Consider the following 14,436-nt stretch of genomic DNA (forward strand, 5'->3'; position numbering starts at 1 on the left):
TGTACAAAAAAATATATATATATATATTTGTATTATCTTTTACCAGATCTAATGTCTTATATTCTCCTACATTCATTTCACATTTCCACAAACTTCAAAGGGTTTCCTTTCAAATGGTATCAAGAATATGCATGTCCTGAGCTACAGGCAGTTAGATTTGGGTGGATCCTTAAACATAGTGCATCTGGCATTTTGTGCAACAATTGCGTAACAATGCTGCAAAAAGGTCATGATGGTCAGAGGGAGGCATGAGTTTATTAACCTTACGGGAATGGGATGCATGCCTTTCCTATTTGTTTCCAAATTCCAATAAAGTGAAACATAAACCAGAGGGAAGAGGTGAAGTGAGAGGGCCCACTCCTGTGAGAATACAGCAATAAGTAGACCAATCATAGAGAGACTAATATGCAGAGCAGATCACCTGCCTTATTCGCCTTTGGGACGACTCCCATTGTTAGGGCAGAGACAATACCATCTCGTCATTATATACAGTATCTCTGGAGAAGCCTGCTAGGTGAGAGTGGACAGAGAGCTAGAGTAAGAAATACTAGGCATAGACCGACAGAGAAATGGTCCAGGTGTTGTGGACTTCATTGGTTTTGCTGATCACCTTCAGGGAATCAGGTCAGTGACTTTATTATTGTTGTTTAAAAATAAATATTTATTTTCAACCTCATAACATCAGTAAACTAAATGTGATATTTAGTATATTGAGTTGTGAATACAACACTTCACTATTATGTTAGACACATCACGTTACTTTTTAATAATATGATAAAATGCTAGAAAAAATGATTGTTCTAGTCACTGCTTCAATCTATATGTTTCCAGTATCACAGGAGGTGAAATGTTACAGCAGGTTTGATAATGGGGATTGTGGCAATCTCCTGGGAGAGGTGACAATTGAAGACTGTTGTCTTAACCCTCACTATGGCTACATTGAAGCAGATGGAAAATGCAAGTTTTGTGGGTGAGTCTCAATTGGTTTCAGATTTGGACGACAATGTCCCAGTGCAGGATGTGATATGGTGTGTTTTATGTCACCTGTAGCCCAGCTTCGTGGTCTGAATGGACTCCTTGGGGCCGCTGCTCTGTCCCCTGTAAGGAGGGAGTTTCGCAGAGACGGCGAGAATGCCAGGGACGTGGAAAATGTACTCTGAAGAGTAGCCTTGAAGAGCTTCAGAAACTAACGTTAGAGACCAAAGTTTGCATTGAGCCAGACTGTTGTCCAGGTACAGACCCCTTCTAACAGTCAGGGAACATACATTCAATAATATCTGAACTCAAGGTATTTTGTGCCTCTTTTGATGATCTTGCTGAAAATTGTACAGAACATGGACAATGGAGCAAGTGGGGTGAGTGGCAGCCCTGTTCAGCAACTTGTGAGAAGGGCATGAGAAAGAGAATGAGGACATGCACCGAACCACCACCTAGATGTGGAAGCAGCTGCGAAGGTCCAAGTGAAGAGGAGGAACACTGCTTGGTTGATCGCGTCTGTCCAAGTAAAGACCATCATGATTTAGACACACTCTATTCCTTCACGTAATGCAATAACCATCTCCATACATGATACAAGTTTGACATGTTTTCACCACTCACCTCCTATTTCGACTGTAGCCCATGGTGGTTGGTCAAACTGGGAGAGTTGGCAGCCATGCTCAGGCACTTGTGCAAGGGAGGATTTACCCAGACCTACACAGCGGCGCTACAGATCATGCTCCAATCCACCACCATCCTCAGTGCCCCCTGGTGATGAATGCCCTGGGTTAGGGAGCGAAACTAGGACCTGTGATGAGCTTCCTTCATGTCCTGGTAAATGACATGGCAAAGCAATACAATTTTCCTCTGAGGTTCTGACTGATATCATAAAGCTATTGCTTGTATTCATACACAGAATGTAGCAGTAACATGTACTCATAGTGTATGTCAAACAAACCTCCCGATTATCCTCAACAGTGAATGGTAACTGGGGACCGTGGGGCCCCCCCAGCTCCTGCTCCGTTACCTGTGGGGTTGGGGTTAATGAAATGCTCAGACAGTGTGACAACCCAGCCACTAAACATGGAGGTCTGCCCTGCTCTGGATCTAATAAAGACACACAAATCTGCAATACCAAAAACCATTGCCCAGGTAAAATACTGACAGCCAGAGAACAACCCATTCCCTATGCCCATTTCATCAATTATTAACCTCTAATGTTGTTTTTAGTGAATGAGTCATTTGATCAAACTTAGCCTCTCTTGAGAGGATTATAGCTTTCACACAACTGAGGTCAGATGTTTATTTTAGTCACTTTAATTCTAATATTATATACTTTAACAGTAATACTATTACTGTTGTTATGATATGGGCGTAGTTTAGTGTTCGCAAAAGATAGACAGCACCCTTCCACACCACATCTCTAGGTGGCAGCGGTAACGGGGTCCAAGTATTGTGCGAGGCCTTGATAAGCACACAGGTACGGCCTGCCAGTGTTTGTTTTGCGTGACCTTTTTAGTTTTGTTTTTTTGTTATTTTCTTTTTGTATATAATTATTTTCGTCACCATAAACTGAACAAATGATAATCACCTTGGCTGGCCAACCTGGGGTTCAAGACGGTGCTGGCCCTGGACCGAGTTAAGGTTGCTGTCCCCTGGGGGCACATGCTGTCCGCATACTTTTACTTTTCACATAAATGCACAGATTAAATCAGGTTACAGACCATTTAGCTAGTCCTAGGACCCCTAGACATAGCGAGTGTATCAACATCTGTAGGCTAGCTAGTTGGTTTCGTAACACTGTATATGGTATTCAGTAGTGAAACCATTGTATCCTTCAAGCCCTCCTAAGAACTGAAAGACTTCCCATGGGGATAATAGTTATTTCTTTGTTCCACAGTGGATGGTCAGTGGTCGCAGTGGGGGACATGGGAAGAATGTAAATCTAATAGAGGAAACATTAAGTGTCGAAAAATTGGTGGACAGCAAAGACGCCAAAGATGGTGTGAACACACAGGTTTTGGTGGGTTGACGTGTGAAGGAAAGATCACAGACTACAGGCCCTGCTTTGACATTAAATCTTGCTACTGTGAGTTAATTTTTTTCTCCATTGATTGAGCTGTGTTTGATTTGATACCTCTTTCAACTTTAATTCAATCCAAGTGTTGCATTGTTTTTCAGTGATAGTTGAATACAAATCAGATTTCATGACCAGTAGGCTAAGAAGTTATGTTCCTCACATAATGCTTCGCTTGTGTTTAGTTGATAGTAAATTGAGTGAATGGAGTGAGTGGAGTCATTGTGAGCCCCCCTGTGGAGAAGGAGTCAAAAGGACCAGAGAACGCAAGTGCATACCTAATCTCTCAGAATACCCGTAAGGAGACTGTATAGTATACTGTTATTACACACTGATTAACCAAGTAATTTGTGTGTATCTACTATTATGCCTCTCAATAAGTAGGCTAAACATGATTTAGGCATTGCTTGGGCTCAGTGGCACATTCAATAATATCTGGTGCGGTGTGAAATCTGTGCACTCTGCTATTGTTTGGTGTGTCAGGTGTAAATTGGGTGAATCTAACTCTTTATTTGCTATTTGTTTCCATGCCAGGGAGGCAATAGGGTATCCTATTAAGGCTAAAGCATATTTTGAAGGGAAGCCAAAAGTGAACTGCACACTGTTGAAGGACACAAAAGAGACTCTGGCTTGTATAAAGGTTCCTCTATGTGACACATAGGTAATACCTTATCATTAACATTGATTTCACAGTTGCAATATCAATTTTAAATGGACTTTGGTCAGCTCTAATGCAATCTCTAAATGTCTGACTTTTTTCAGAGTCTTTTGATCAAAACACAAGCCTGGAGGGGGATAAGGATTGTCAACTTAGAAAATGACACATTGAATTGTCTATGTGATTTCACTGCTTTTGGTCACATATGTCTATGCAGCCTTCATGAACCAGTAGTAACACAAAGTAGTTTATTATGACTACACGTTTCATAATAATGTAATTTCCTAAAGAAATAAAAGACATTAAAGCAATTCCTTGACAGGAAGTGAACAGTCTATGAAGTCTTTTAATTTCAAATGCAGCATTGCATTAACTGTAGTGATTATTGAAAACTTCATTCATGCATAACACATTGTGTGGTGCCAGGACAACAACATCTCCCTCAATGTGAGCAAGACAAAGGAGCAGATCATGGACCACAGGAAAAGTTGTGCCGAACAGGCCCCCATTAACATTGATGGGGCTGTCATGGAGCGGGTTGAGAGTTTCAAGTTCCTTGGTGTCCACATCACCAACAAACTATCATGGTCCAAACACCAAGACAGCCGTGAAGAGGTCACGAGAAAACCTTTTCCCCCTCAGGAGACTGAAAATATTTGGCATGGGTCCCCAGATCCTCATAAAGTTATACAGCTGCACCATCGGGAGCATCCTGATCGGTTGCATCACCGCCCAGTATGGCAACTGCTAGGCATCTGACCGTAAGGCATTACAGAGGGTAGTGCGTACGGCCCAGTACATCATTGGGCCCAAGCTTCCTGCCATCCAGGACCTACACTACCGTTCAAAAGTTTGGGGTCACTTAGAACTGTCCTTGTTTTGAAATAAACTCAATTTTTTTGTCTATTAAAATAACATCAAATTGATCAGAAATACAGTGTAGACATTGTTAATGTTGTAAATCACTACTGTAGCTGGAAACGGTTGATTTAAAAATATAAAAAAATCTATATAAGCGTACAGAGGCCCCATTATCAGCAACCATCACTCCAGTGTTCCAATGGCATGTTGTGTTAGCTAATCCAAGTTTATCATTTTAAAAGGCTAATTGATCATTAGAAAACCCTTTTGCAATTATATTAGCACAGCTGAAAACTGTTGTCCTGATTTAAAGAAGCAATAAAACTGGTCTTCTTTAGACTAGTTGAGTATCTGGAGCATCAGCATTTGTGGTTTTGATTACAGGCTCAAAATGGCTAGAAACAAATAACTTTCTTCTGAAACTCATCAGTCAATTCTTGTTCCGAGAAATGAAGGCTTTTCCATGCAAGAAATTGCCAAGAAACTGAAGACCTCGTACAACGCTGTGTACTACTCCCTTCACAGTACAGCGCATACTGGCCTAACCACAACTGAGCAAAAGGACAAGTACATTAGAGTGTCTAGTTTGAGAAACAGATGCCTTACAAGTCCTCAACTGGCAGCTTCATTAAATAGTACCCGCAAAACACCAGTCTCAACGTCAACAGTGACTCCGGGATGCTGGCCTTCATGAATACTTCATTTTTAATTTTTAATACAGTTCAAATATTTCTAAAAACCTTATTTTGCTTTATCATGATGTGATATTGTGTGTTGTCACGTTGGTATGAGGGTGGGGAGACAGGCGCAGGAATGCGTAATAGGGTTTGTTATTACACCCAACTTACGGTGTGCTGTGTAAAGGCACCTGGACGAAGACCAAACAAACACTATACAAAACACAGGGTTGAAACCCAAACAAAAGCGAGGAGTACACAAGTGCGAGACGAGACGCGTAATCATCTGCAAAATCCACAATAGTACGAAAGCCAAAATACACAGCACAGGTACTCACACGAACCAACAGACATAGTAACAATAATCGACAGGACAATGGTAAACCAAAGACACACTTATACAATTACTAATCACTGGTAATAGGGGCCAGGTGTGATTAATGAAAGTTCCGTGACATGTGTAGATTGATGAGGAACATGTTATTTAATCCATTTTAGAATAAGGCTGTAACGTAACAAAATGTGGAAAAAGCCACTGGGTCTGAATACTTTCCGAATGCACTGTATGCAAATACATACTAGCATGTGCCAAAAGGAGCTCTCTTGCTCATGCTTGATTCTGTCCACCTCCTTGCTTGTTCTGCCCACAATTGGAAATGACAGGCTGTGGTCTATCTTTTTTATTTTACCTAGGCAAGTCAGTTAAGAACAAAATCTTATTTTCAATGACAGCCTAGGAACAGTGGGTTAACTGCCTGTTCAGGGGCAGAACAAAAGACTTGCCAGTTTGGGAGTTTTGAACTTGCAACCTTCCGGTTGCTACTCTAACCACTAGGCTACCCTGCCGCCCCAGGTTAGTTCTAAAAATATTTAGTTGCGAGTACTAATCCCACATGGGGAAGATATTTTTTTTCTCCAAATACTTTATTTACAATATTCATCCCATGCCCACACACTTCTAATTCTGAAAAGGGAAAGTATACCTGTGAGAGGGGTCGCCCTGGTAGTAGTTGGAGGTTTTTATACACTACCCAAAACCAATCTGAGTTAATTTGACCATTGGAAAATTAGCTACTTCTTAAATACTGCAATGCGTGGTGGATTGAATTGAGCCACTCATTTTAATTTTCAAGGTGATGACTGCACTTTTCCTCCTAAATGTGAGCACACTTTTTTTCTCGAGCCCCATGGGGGATTCAAACGTATACCATAAGTGGCAATAGATAGAACTCTAAGCTTTACCACTGTGAGATAAAGGTAATTGTATTATCAGAGCGTGCCAGTGGACTTCTGTTAAGAATGCTTTAATGATAAAATGTTGGGATCATGTACAACTACGTTAATTTATAAATATTTATGAGCAATTCCCCCTACCCACAACTTCTCACCTGAGGTGTGTTCAGTTTGCTTGAATGTTTGTACTGAACGACACGTTTCCCAAAATCGTTCTTGTATGTGTTTGAAGACATTGAGGTACATTTGCTCCTGTTTGGGGGTGGCGAGGTGTGGCTTGAAGCAATGAGTGACGTATTTAAAGGGCAGTAGCCATGCTGACAGCGTTCCACAAACCAACCCCTTCCCGTTTTTCAACTGGTTGTTCAGTACAGCACCGTTTCCGTTCAATTGAAGATTCCAGAACGTGAAAGCTTACTGAACGCAGCCCAGAATGGATTTTTTGCAAATTTGAAGGGTTTTTGGCAAAGGCTGAAGTAGGGGTTGAGAGTTAACCTTTAAGGCAGGCATGTCATACTCATTCCACGGAGGGCTTTTCAATTAAAACCTAGACACCCACGTGAGGGGAGTTCCTTACTAATTACACCGGATCTTCGCAGCTAGCTAGTTGCTGCCAAGTGGCTATTGTGGCTAACGCCCTTGTCCAGAAGCATGCACCAGTTAGCCTCGAGCTAGGCCCATCTCCCGGCTAGCAAACGAAGTACACCACCTACAATACCTCTCTTGCCAATTGGCCTGGACCCTTTATTGACACGGAGCCTCGCCGATCCATCAAGACTGGTCTGCTGGCGTAATTCGGCCGATGTGCTCTCAACCGGCCTCTGCGTTGCAGATGTTGGTGATGATCCTTCTGCTAGACCCGGATTGCTAGCTTCCTGAATGCCGTGTCTCCCGCTCATCGCCATTTTACCCATTGTTGTCCTAGCTGTTTACCCGTTGTTGTCTCACCCGTTGTTGTCTTAGCTCTTCCAATCAACACCTGTGATTGCTTTATGCCTTTCTCTAATGTCAATATGCCTTGTTTAGGGCAGCTCTCATTGTTTTATTTTACTGCGGAGCCTCTAGTCCTGCACAACATGCCTCAGATAGCCCCCTTGTCCCACCCCCCACACATGTGGAGACCGCATTTAGCTTAACTGGCGCCTCCAGAGATGCAACCTTTCTCATCGTCACTCAATGCCTAGGTTTACCCCCACTGTACTCGCACCCTACCATACCCTTTTCTGTACACTATGCCCTGAATATACCCCTACCACGCCCAGAAATTAGCTCCTTTTATTCTCTGCTCCCAAAGCACTAGACGACCAGTTCTTATAGTCTTTAGCCGTACCCTCATTCAAGTCCTCCTCTGTTCCTCTGGTGATGTAGAGGTTAACCTAGGCCCTGTGTGTCCCCAGGCACTCTCATTTGTTGACTTCTGCAACCGTAAAAGCTTTGGGTTCTTGCATGTTAACATCAGAAGCCTCCTTCCTAAGTTTGCTTTATTCACTGCTTTAGCACACTCCGCCAACCCTGATGTCCTAGCCGTGTCTGAATCCTGGATTAGGAATGCCACCAAAAATTCTGAAATGCAAGTTTTGTGGGTGAGTCTCAATTGGTCTACCCTATAGCCCAGTGCAGATGTTGTCTGTAATACATGGCTTCTGGTTGGGGTATGTACTTATGGTCACTTTTGGGAAGACATCATCAATGCACTTATTGATGCAGCTGGTGACTGATGTGGTATACTCAATCTATCTGCAATATTAAAGCTGATCTACCCCCTAAAAAATATGTTATAATTTTGTATTATTTTATTATGACCCCACACTTCTAAAATCAAACTTGTGCCCCTGGGTACATTACCAAACATATTTTCAATGTTTAATGGGAACTCTGCCATTCAAAAAATAGCGATGACTGTTTTGGTAAAACCCTTCAATTGTTTTGGTAAAAAGCTGATGCATGGGATTGGAGAAATGTATTCACTCTAAAATTCAAAGCCAGAGCCATGACATCAACATAAACCATGTTTTGAGGCTTTACATTGCTTGTTTACAATGACATTGTATACGAACAATTAAGTAAAACAATCTTATATTCTGGGTTCTGATGGTGTACGACAGTTGAACTAAGCTCATGGGGCACTTATAACGTATACTCTTCCAGAATCAGTGGGTATGTAACGGTAATGTATAATAACAGAAAGTCGATTTACTCATGCCAGTTTTCTGTTTTGGTATCGTGGCCGAAATAGCTCAGTTGGGAGAGCGTTAGACTGAAGATCTAAAGGTCCCTGGTTCGATCCCTGGTTTCGGCAGTTGATTTTTCCTAAGTAGCAGTCTCGCGGAACTGTCCTTTTAATGCTTTGCAAAACACCGGTACGTTACCTGATGGGTGTTTTGACTTTATTTTGCACTACCTGCGTTGATGCCAGCTACATAGAAAGGTTGCCTCTCTCGTTCTGTTCTCACTTTATATTCACAACACCCGGCCCGTATATGGATGGAACAATGACGTTATAAACACAGAGTTTCTAAACCCAGAGACGCAACATCGCGAGATTTACGGGAACGCTTGGAGGCAAACTAAATAGACCAATCCGGGGATATTTATTTATTTAAATTTAGTTGTATTTTTATTATTTTTTATTATTATATATTTTTTTAATTAACAGCACATCCATACAGGAAGTACATGTTGGAACACAAGTATATATAAATAGTATACAAAGGACAATTGGGCTTGGGGGTACAATATCACATTACACAAGGACCTTAAGGGACATACATACACTTATAATTCTGACAGCTTTTTTGTTAGTAGAGTATTTAATTGTCTTAAAATATAGTTCAATTTATTTTTGTAAGGTAATAAAATGTGGTGTTTCGTTTGTAAATTTAAATTTGTGAATATGAGATTTGGCCAAAAGAATAATGAAATTAATTACATGAATTGTTTCAGCTTTTTCTATTGTAGGTAAAGAATCGAAGTAGTACATCTCTCCACAATAGTGTAAAATATTCATAAATGTGTTCAATTATAAATCTACTGATGTCTTGCCACAGTTTCCTTACATGAACACAATGCCAAAAAATATGCACCACTGTTTCTGCGTTTTCATTACAAAAGGTACAATTTGAGTTTATGTTTTCCTTAAACATCTTCATTTAGTGGTTGGCAGGATAATATTTATGAACAATTTTAAAGGAAACTTCCTTAATTTTGTTAATAAATAAGCAACATCCAAACTTTTTTCCAACAGATATCATCAATCAAACCATTCCAATAAGGCATGACATAAGGTATAGAAACAAAATCCTGCTGAAACAAGGATCGTATTGCTCTGTTGTTGAATGGACCAAAAGATAAACAAATCTTTCCTACTGATGAGTCAACAGGGTTAATGGAAGGTAGGCTCTGAGGGTCAGGTATTGACACATTCCTGAATAATAAAGCAATACCTGAGGGAATGGCAACTTTGTAAAGTGATAAGAATTCCTTATAAATAAGTTTTAAAAAACTCTGCATTTGCAAGTTGGCTCACCAATAGGATGTTATTTCAGAACCAATATTTAAAAAACAAATAAGTATTTTTTTTGTTGTTGTTGAATTTTACCCCTTTTTCGTGGTATCCAATTGTTTAATAGCTACTATCTTGTCTTGTCGCTACAACTCCCGTACGGGCTCGGGAGAGACGAAGATTGAAAGTCATGCGTCCTCCGATACACAACCCAACCAAGCTGCACTGCTTCTTAACACAGCGCGCATCCAACCCGGAAGCCAGCCGCACCAATGTGTTGGAGGAAACACCGTGCACCTGGCAATCTTGGTTAGCGCGCACTGCGCCCGAACCACCACAGGAGTCGCTGGTGCACGATGAGACAAGGATATCCCTACCGGCCAAGCCCTCCCTATAACCTGGACAACGCTAGGCCAGTTGTGAGTCGCCCCACGGACCTCCCGGTCACGACAGAGCCTGGGCGCGAACCCAGAGTCTCTGGTGGCACAGCTGGCGCTGCAGTACAGCGCCATTAACCACTGCGCACCAACTGTTGTCACCTTCTCACCAAGCTGCTTGGCGATGGTTTTGAGCCCATTCCAGCCTTGTGTAGGTCTACAATCTTGTCCCTGACATCCTTGGAGAGCTCAATGATCTTGGCCATGGTGGAGAGTTTGGAATCTGATTGATTGATTGCTTGCTTTTGTGGACAGGTGTCTTTTATACAGGTAACAAAGTATAAAAGACACCTGGGGGCCAGAAATCTTTCTGATTGAGAGGGGATCAAATACTTATTTCCCTCATTAAAATGCAAATCAATTTATAACATTTTTGACATGCGTTTTTCTGGATTTTTTTGTTGTCATTCTGTCTCTCACTGTTCAAATAAACCTACCATTAAAAATATAGACGGATCATTTCTTTGTCAGTGGGCAAACGTACAAAATCAGCATGGGATCAAATACTTTTTTCCCTCATTGTACTGTACCTTAAAAAAAAGGTAGTGGCGTGGATCAGAAAACCAGTCAGTATCTAGTGTGACCACCATTTGCTTCATGCAGCGCGACACATCTTATTCACATAGAGTTGATCAGGCTGTTGATTGTGGCCTGTGGAATGTTGTCCCACTCCTCTTCAATGGCTGTGTGAAGTTGCTGGATATTAGCTGGAACTGGAACACACTGTCGTTCACATCAATCCAGAGCATCCCAAACATGCTCTATGGCTGACATATCTGGTGAGTATGTAGGCCATGGAAGAACTGGGATAATATCAGCTTCAAGGAATTGTGTAAAGATCCTTGCGACATGGGGCTGTGGATTATCATGCTTAAACATGAGGTGATGGAGGTGGAGGAATGGCACGACAATGGGCCTCAGGATCTCGTCACGGTATCTTTTTGCATTCAAATTGCCATCGATAAAATGCAATTGTGTTCATTGTCCATAGCTTATGCCTGCCCATACCATAACCCCACTGCAACCATGGGGCACTCACAAATTTGACATCAAACCGTTCACCCACACAATGCCATACACGTGATCTGTGGTTGTGAGACCAGTTGGACATACTGACAAATTCTCTAAAATGACGTTGGAGAGGTTTTATGAGAAATTAACATTACCTCTCTCTCGCAACTGCTCTGGTGGACATTCCTGAAGTCAACATGCCAATTGCGTGTTGGAGAAATGCTCACTAACAGGGATGTAAACAAATTCGTTTACAAAAGTTGAGAAATAAGCTTTTGTGCGTATGGAACATTTCTGGGATCTTTTATTTCAGCTCATGAAACATGGGAACAACACTTTACATGTTGTGTTTATATTTTTGTTCAGTGTACATTTTCATCATAAAATAAGATGCTTTCTTCCATGGCACTAATCTAGATAGATACAGTGCCTTCGAAAGTATTCACACCCCTTGACTTTTTCCACATTTTTTGGTACAGCTTTAATTTAAAATGAACTAAATGTAGATTTTATTTTGTCACTGGCCCACACAATACCCTATAATATCAAAGTGGAATTATCTTTTTTGAAATGTTTACATATTAATAAAAAATGAAAAGCTGAAATGTCTTGAGTCAATCAGTATTCAACCCCTTTGTTATAGCAAGGCTAAATAAATACAGGAGTAAAAATGTGCTTAACAAATCACATAATAAATAGCATGGACTCACTGTGTGCAATAGTAGTGTGAGAAGATAGGTGAGAAAATAAATCTATTGAATTCAGGATGTAACACAACAAAATGTGGAATAAGTCAAAGGGTATGAATACTGTCTCAAGGCACTGTATCATGATTTTGTTGTCTGGTTCATTAAAATATGCAGTATTTATTATTGTCCATGGCACCATCTACACTTGGTATTAATAAGATTTAAAATCGAAAATACAGTCAACATGATTACTTAGAATCTATGAAAATGTTTCCAGTATATTATGAGATTATGCTCTATTTCAAAATGTGTCCAGCATGCCTGCAGGACTTCACACTCACTGAAATGACTTATAGACAATACTTGTATACACAAATTCAACCTATTCTCTAGCCTGTCTTCCCTACACCTAAAGCTAAATGTACTACTTCACTTGATGAAGGCATTTTGTGCTGGGTATTGGCATTTCAAAATATTTTAACCCACATTCTCATTGTCCTTGTCCAATACATAGCACTTACAGTACCCTTAAAAAATGTTTCACAAGGACTCTGTGGTTTTGGTAGGTCCCACAAAGAAATCAATCAACATTACTGGCTACACACAAGCTGTTCAATATGAAGATAATTAAGCCTTGTTGGTGGAGTAAATAAAGATGAGTATCAAGCTCACAAAAAAACTAACATAAATCAAGGCTACATGTACACAATTACTTCTGGTGATAAGGCACTTCACTGCAAAGAGGTTCCATATAGGCTTACTCTATACAACAAAATGATGTAATGTCCTCTTCTTGTTACATGGTGTATCAGGACCACATTTCCAATGCTACTGCACATGAAACCATGATACCAACATTCAGTAGGCAAACGTTGCGAAACATTGCAGATAGAAATGTCATGAAAAGAGTTGACATGACTCCCAAGAATTGGAAAGAGATCTCCAAAAAAAGTGTACTTTTTGGAGACAAGGATTTTTCCATGATGCCTATGTTATTTTACATGTCAGAGCCAGGTTTGTTCTACATAATATACACTGAACAAAAATATAAACGCAACATGCAACAATTTCAAAGATTTTACTGAGTTACAGTTCATATAAGGAAATCAGTCATTTGAAATGAATTCATTAGGCCCTAATATAAGGATTTCACATGACTGGGAATACAGATATGCATCTGTTGGTCACAAATACCTTTAAAAAAAAGGTAGGGGCGTGGATCAGTAAACCAGTCAGTATCTGGTGTGACCACTATTTTCCTCATGCAGTATATCTTATTTTTAATTTTTTTTATTTAACCTTTATTTAACCAGGTAGGCTAGTTGAGAACAAGTTCTCATTTGCAACTGCGACCTGGCCAAGATAAAGCATAGCAGTGTGAGCAGACAACAAAGAGTTACACATGGAGTAAACAATTAACAAGTCAATAACACAGTAGAAAACAAAGGGGGAGTCTATATACAATGTGTGCAAAAGGCATGAGGAGGAAGGCAAATAATTACAATTTTGCAGATTAACACTGGAGTGATGAATGATCAGATGGTCATGTACAGGTGGAGATATTGGTGTGCAAAAGAGCAGAAAAGTAAATAAATAAAAACAGTATGGGGATGAGGTAGGTGAAAAAGGGTGGGCTATTTACCAATAGACTATGTACAGCTGCAGCGATCGGTTAGCTGCTCAGATAGCTGATGTTTGAAGTTGGTGAGGGAGATAAAAGTCTCCAACTTCAGCGATTTTTGCAATTCGTTCCAGTCACAGGCAGCAGAGTACTGGAACGAAAGGCGGCCAAATGAGGTGTTGGCTTTAGGGATGATCAGTGAGATACACCTGCTGGAGCGCGTGCTACGGATGGGTGTTGCCATCGTGACCAGTGAGCTGAGATAAGGCGGAGCTTTACCTAGCATGGACTTGTAGATGACCTGGAGCCAGTGGGTCTGGCGACGAATATGTAGCGAGGGCCAGCCGACTAGAGCATACAAGTCGCAGTGGTGGGTGGTATAAGGTGCTTTAGTAACAAAACGGATGGCACTGTGATAAACTGCATCCAGTTTGCTGAGTAGAGTGTTGGAAGCCATTTTGTAGATGACATCGCCGAAGTCGAGGATCGGTAGGATAGTCAATTTTACTAGGGTAAGCTTGGCGGCGTGAGTGAAGGAGGCTTTGTTGCGGAATAGAAAGCCGACTCTTGATTTGATTTTCGATTGGAGATGTTTGATATGAGTCTGGAAGGAGAGTTTGCAGTCTAGCCAGACACCTAGGTACTTATAGACGTCCACATATTCTAGGTCGGAACCATCCAGGGTGGTGATG

General features: G+C 40.9%; 1 protein-coding gene and 1 non-coding gene across 2 annotated transcripts; both read left to right on the plus strand.

The window, feature by feature from the left end:
• Positions 1 to 392: 392 nt before the first annotated feature.
• On the plus strand, positions 393 to 4,048 carry cfp (complement factor properdin). The gene is made up of 10 exons (XM_020459903.2): positions 393 to 624; positions 832 to 970; positions 1,051 to 1,232; positions 1,332 to 1,502; positions 1,618 to 1,812; positions 1,957 to 2,130; positions 2,879 to 3,067; positions 3,241 to 3,352; positions 3,590 to 3,716; positions 3,818 to 4,048. The coding sequence occupies exons 1-9, from the start codon at positions 570 to 572 to the stop codon at positions 3,714 to 3,716; spliced, it is 1,344 nt and encodes a 447-aa protein (XP_020315492.1). The 5' UTR covers positions 393 to 569; the 3' UTR covers positions 3,818 to 4,048.
• Positions 4,049 to 8,710: 4,662 nt separating this feature from the next.
• On the plus strand, positions 8,711 to 8,783 carry trnaf-gaa (transfer RNA phenylalanine (anticodon GAA)). Its single transcript has one exon. It is a non-coding gene; the product is annotated as a tRNA-Phe (tRNA).
• The last annotated feature ends 5,653 nt before the right edge of the window (positions 8,784 to 14,436 follow it).

Source organism: Oncorhynchus kisutch, linkage group LG24, assembly GCF_002021735.2.
Source record: "Oncorhynchus kisutch isolate 150728-3 linkage group LG24, Okis_V2, whole genome shotgun sequence".
NCBI classification, from domain to species: domain Eukaryota; kingdom Metazoa; phylum Chordata; class Actinopteri; order Salmoniformes; family Salmonidae; genus Oncorhynchus; species Oncorhynchus kisutch.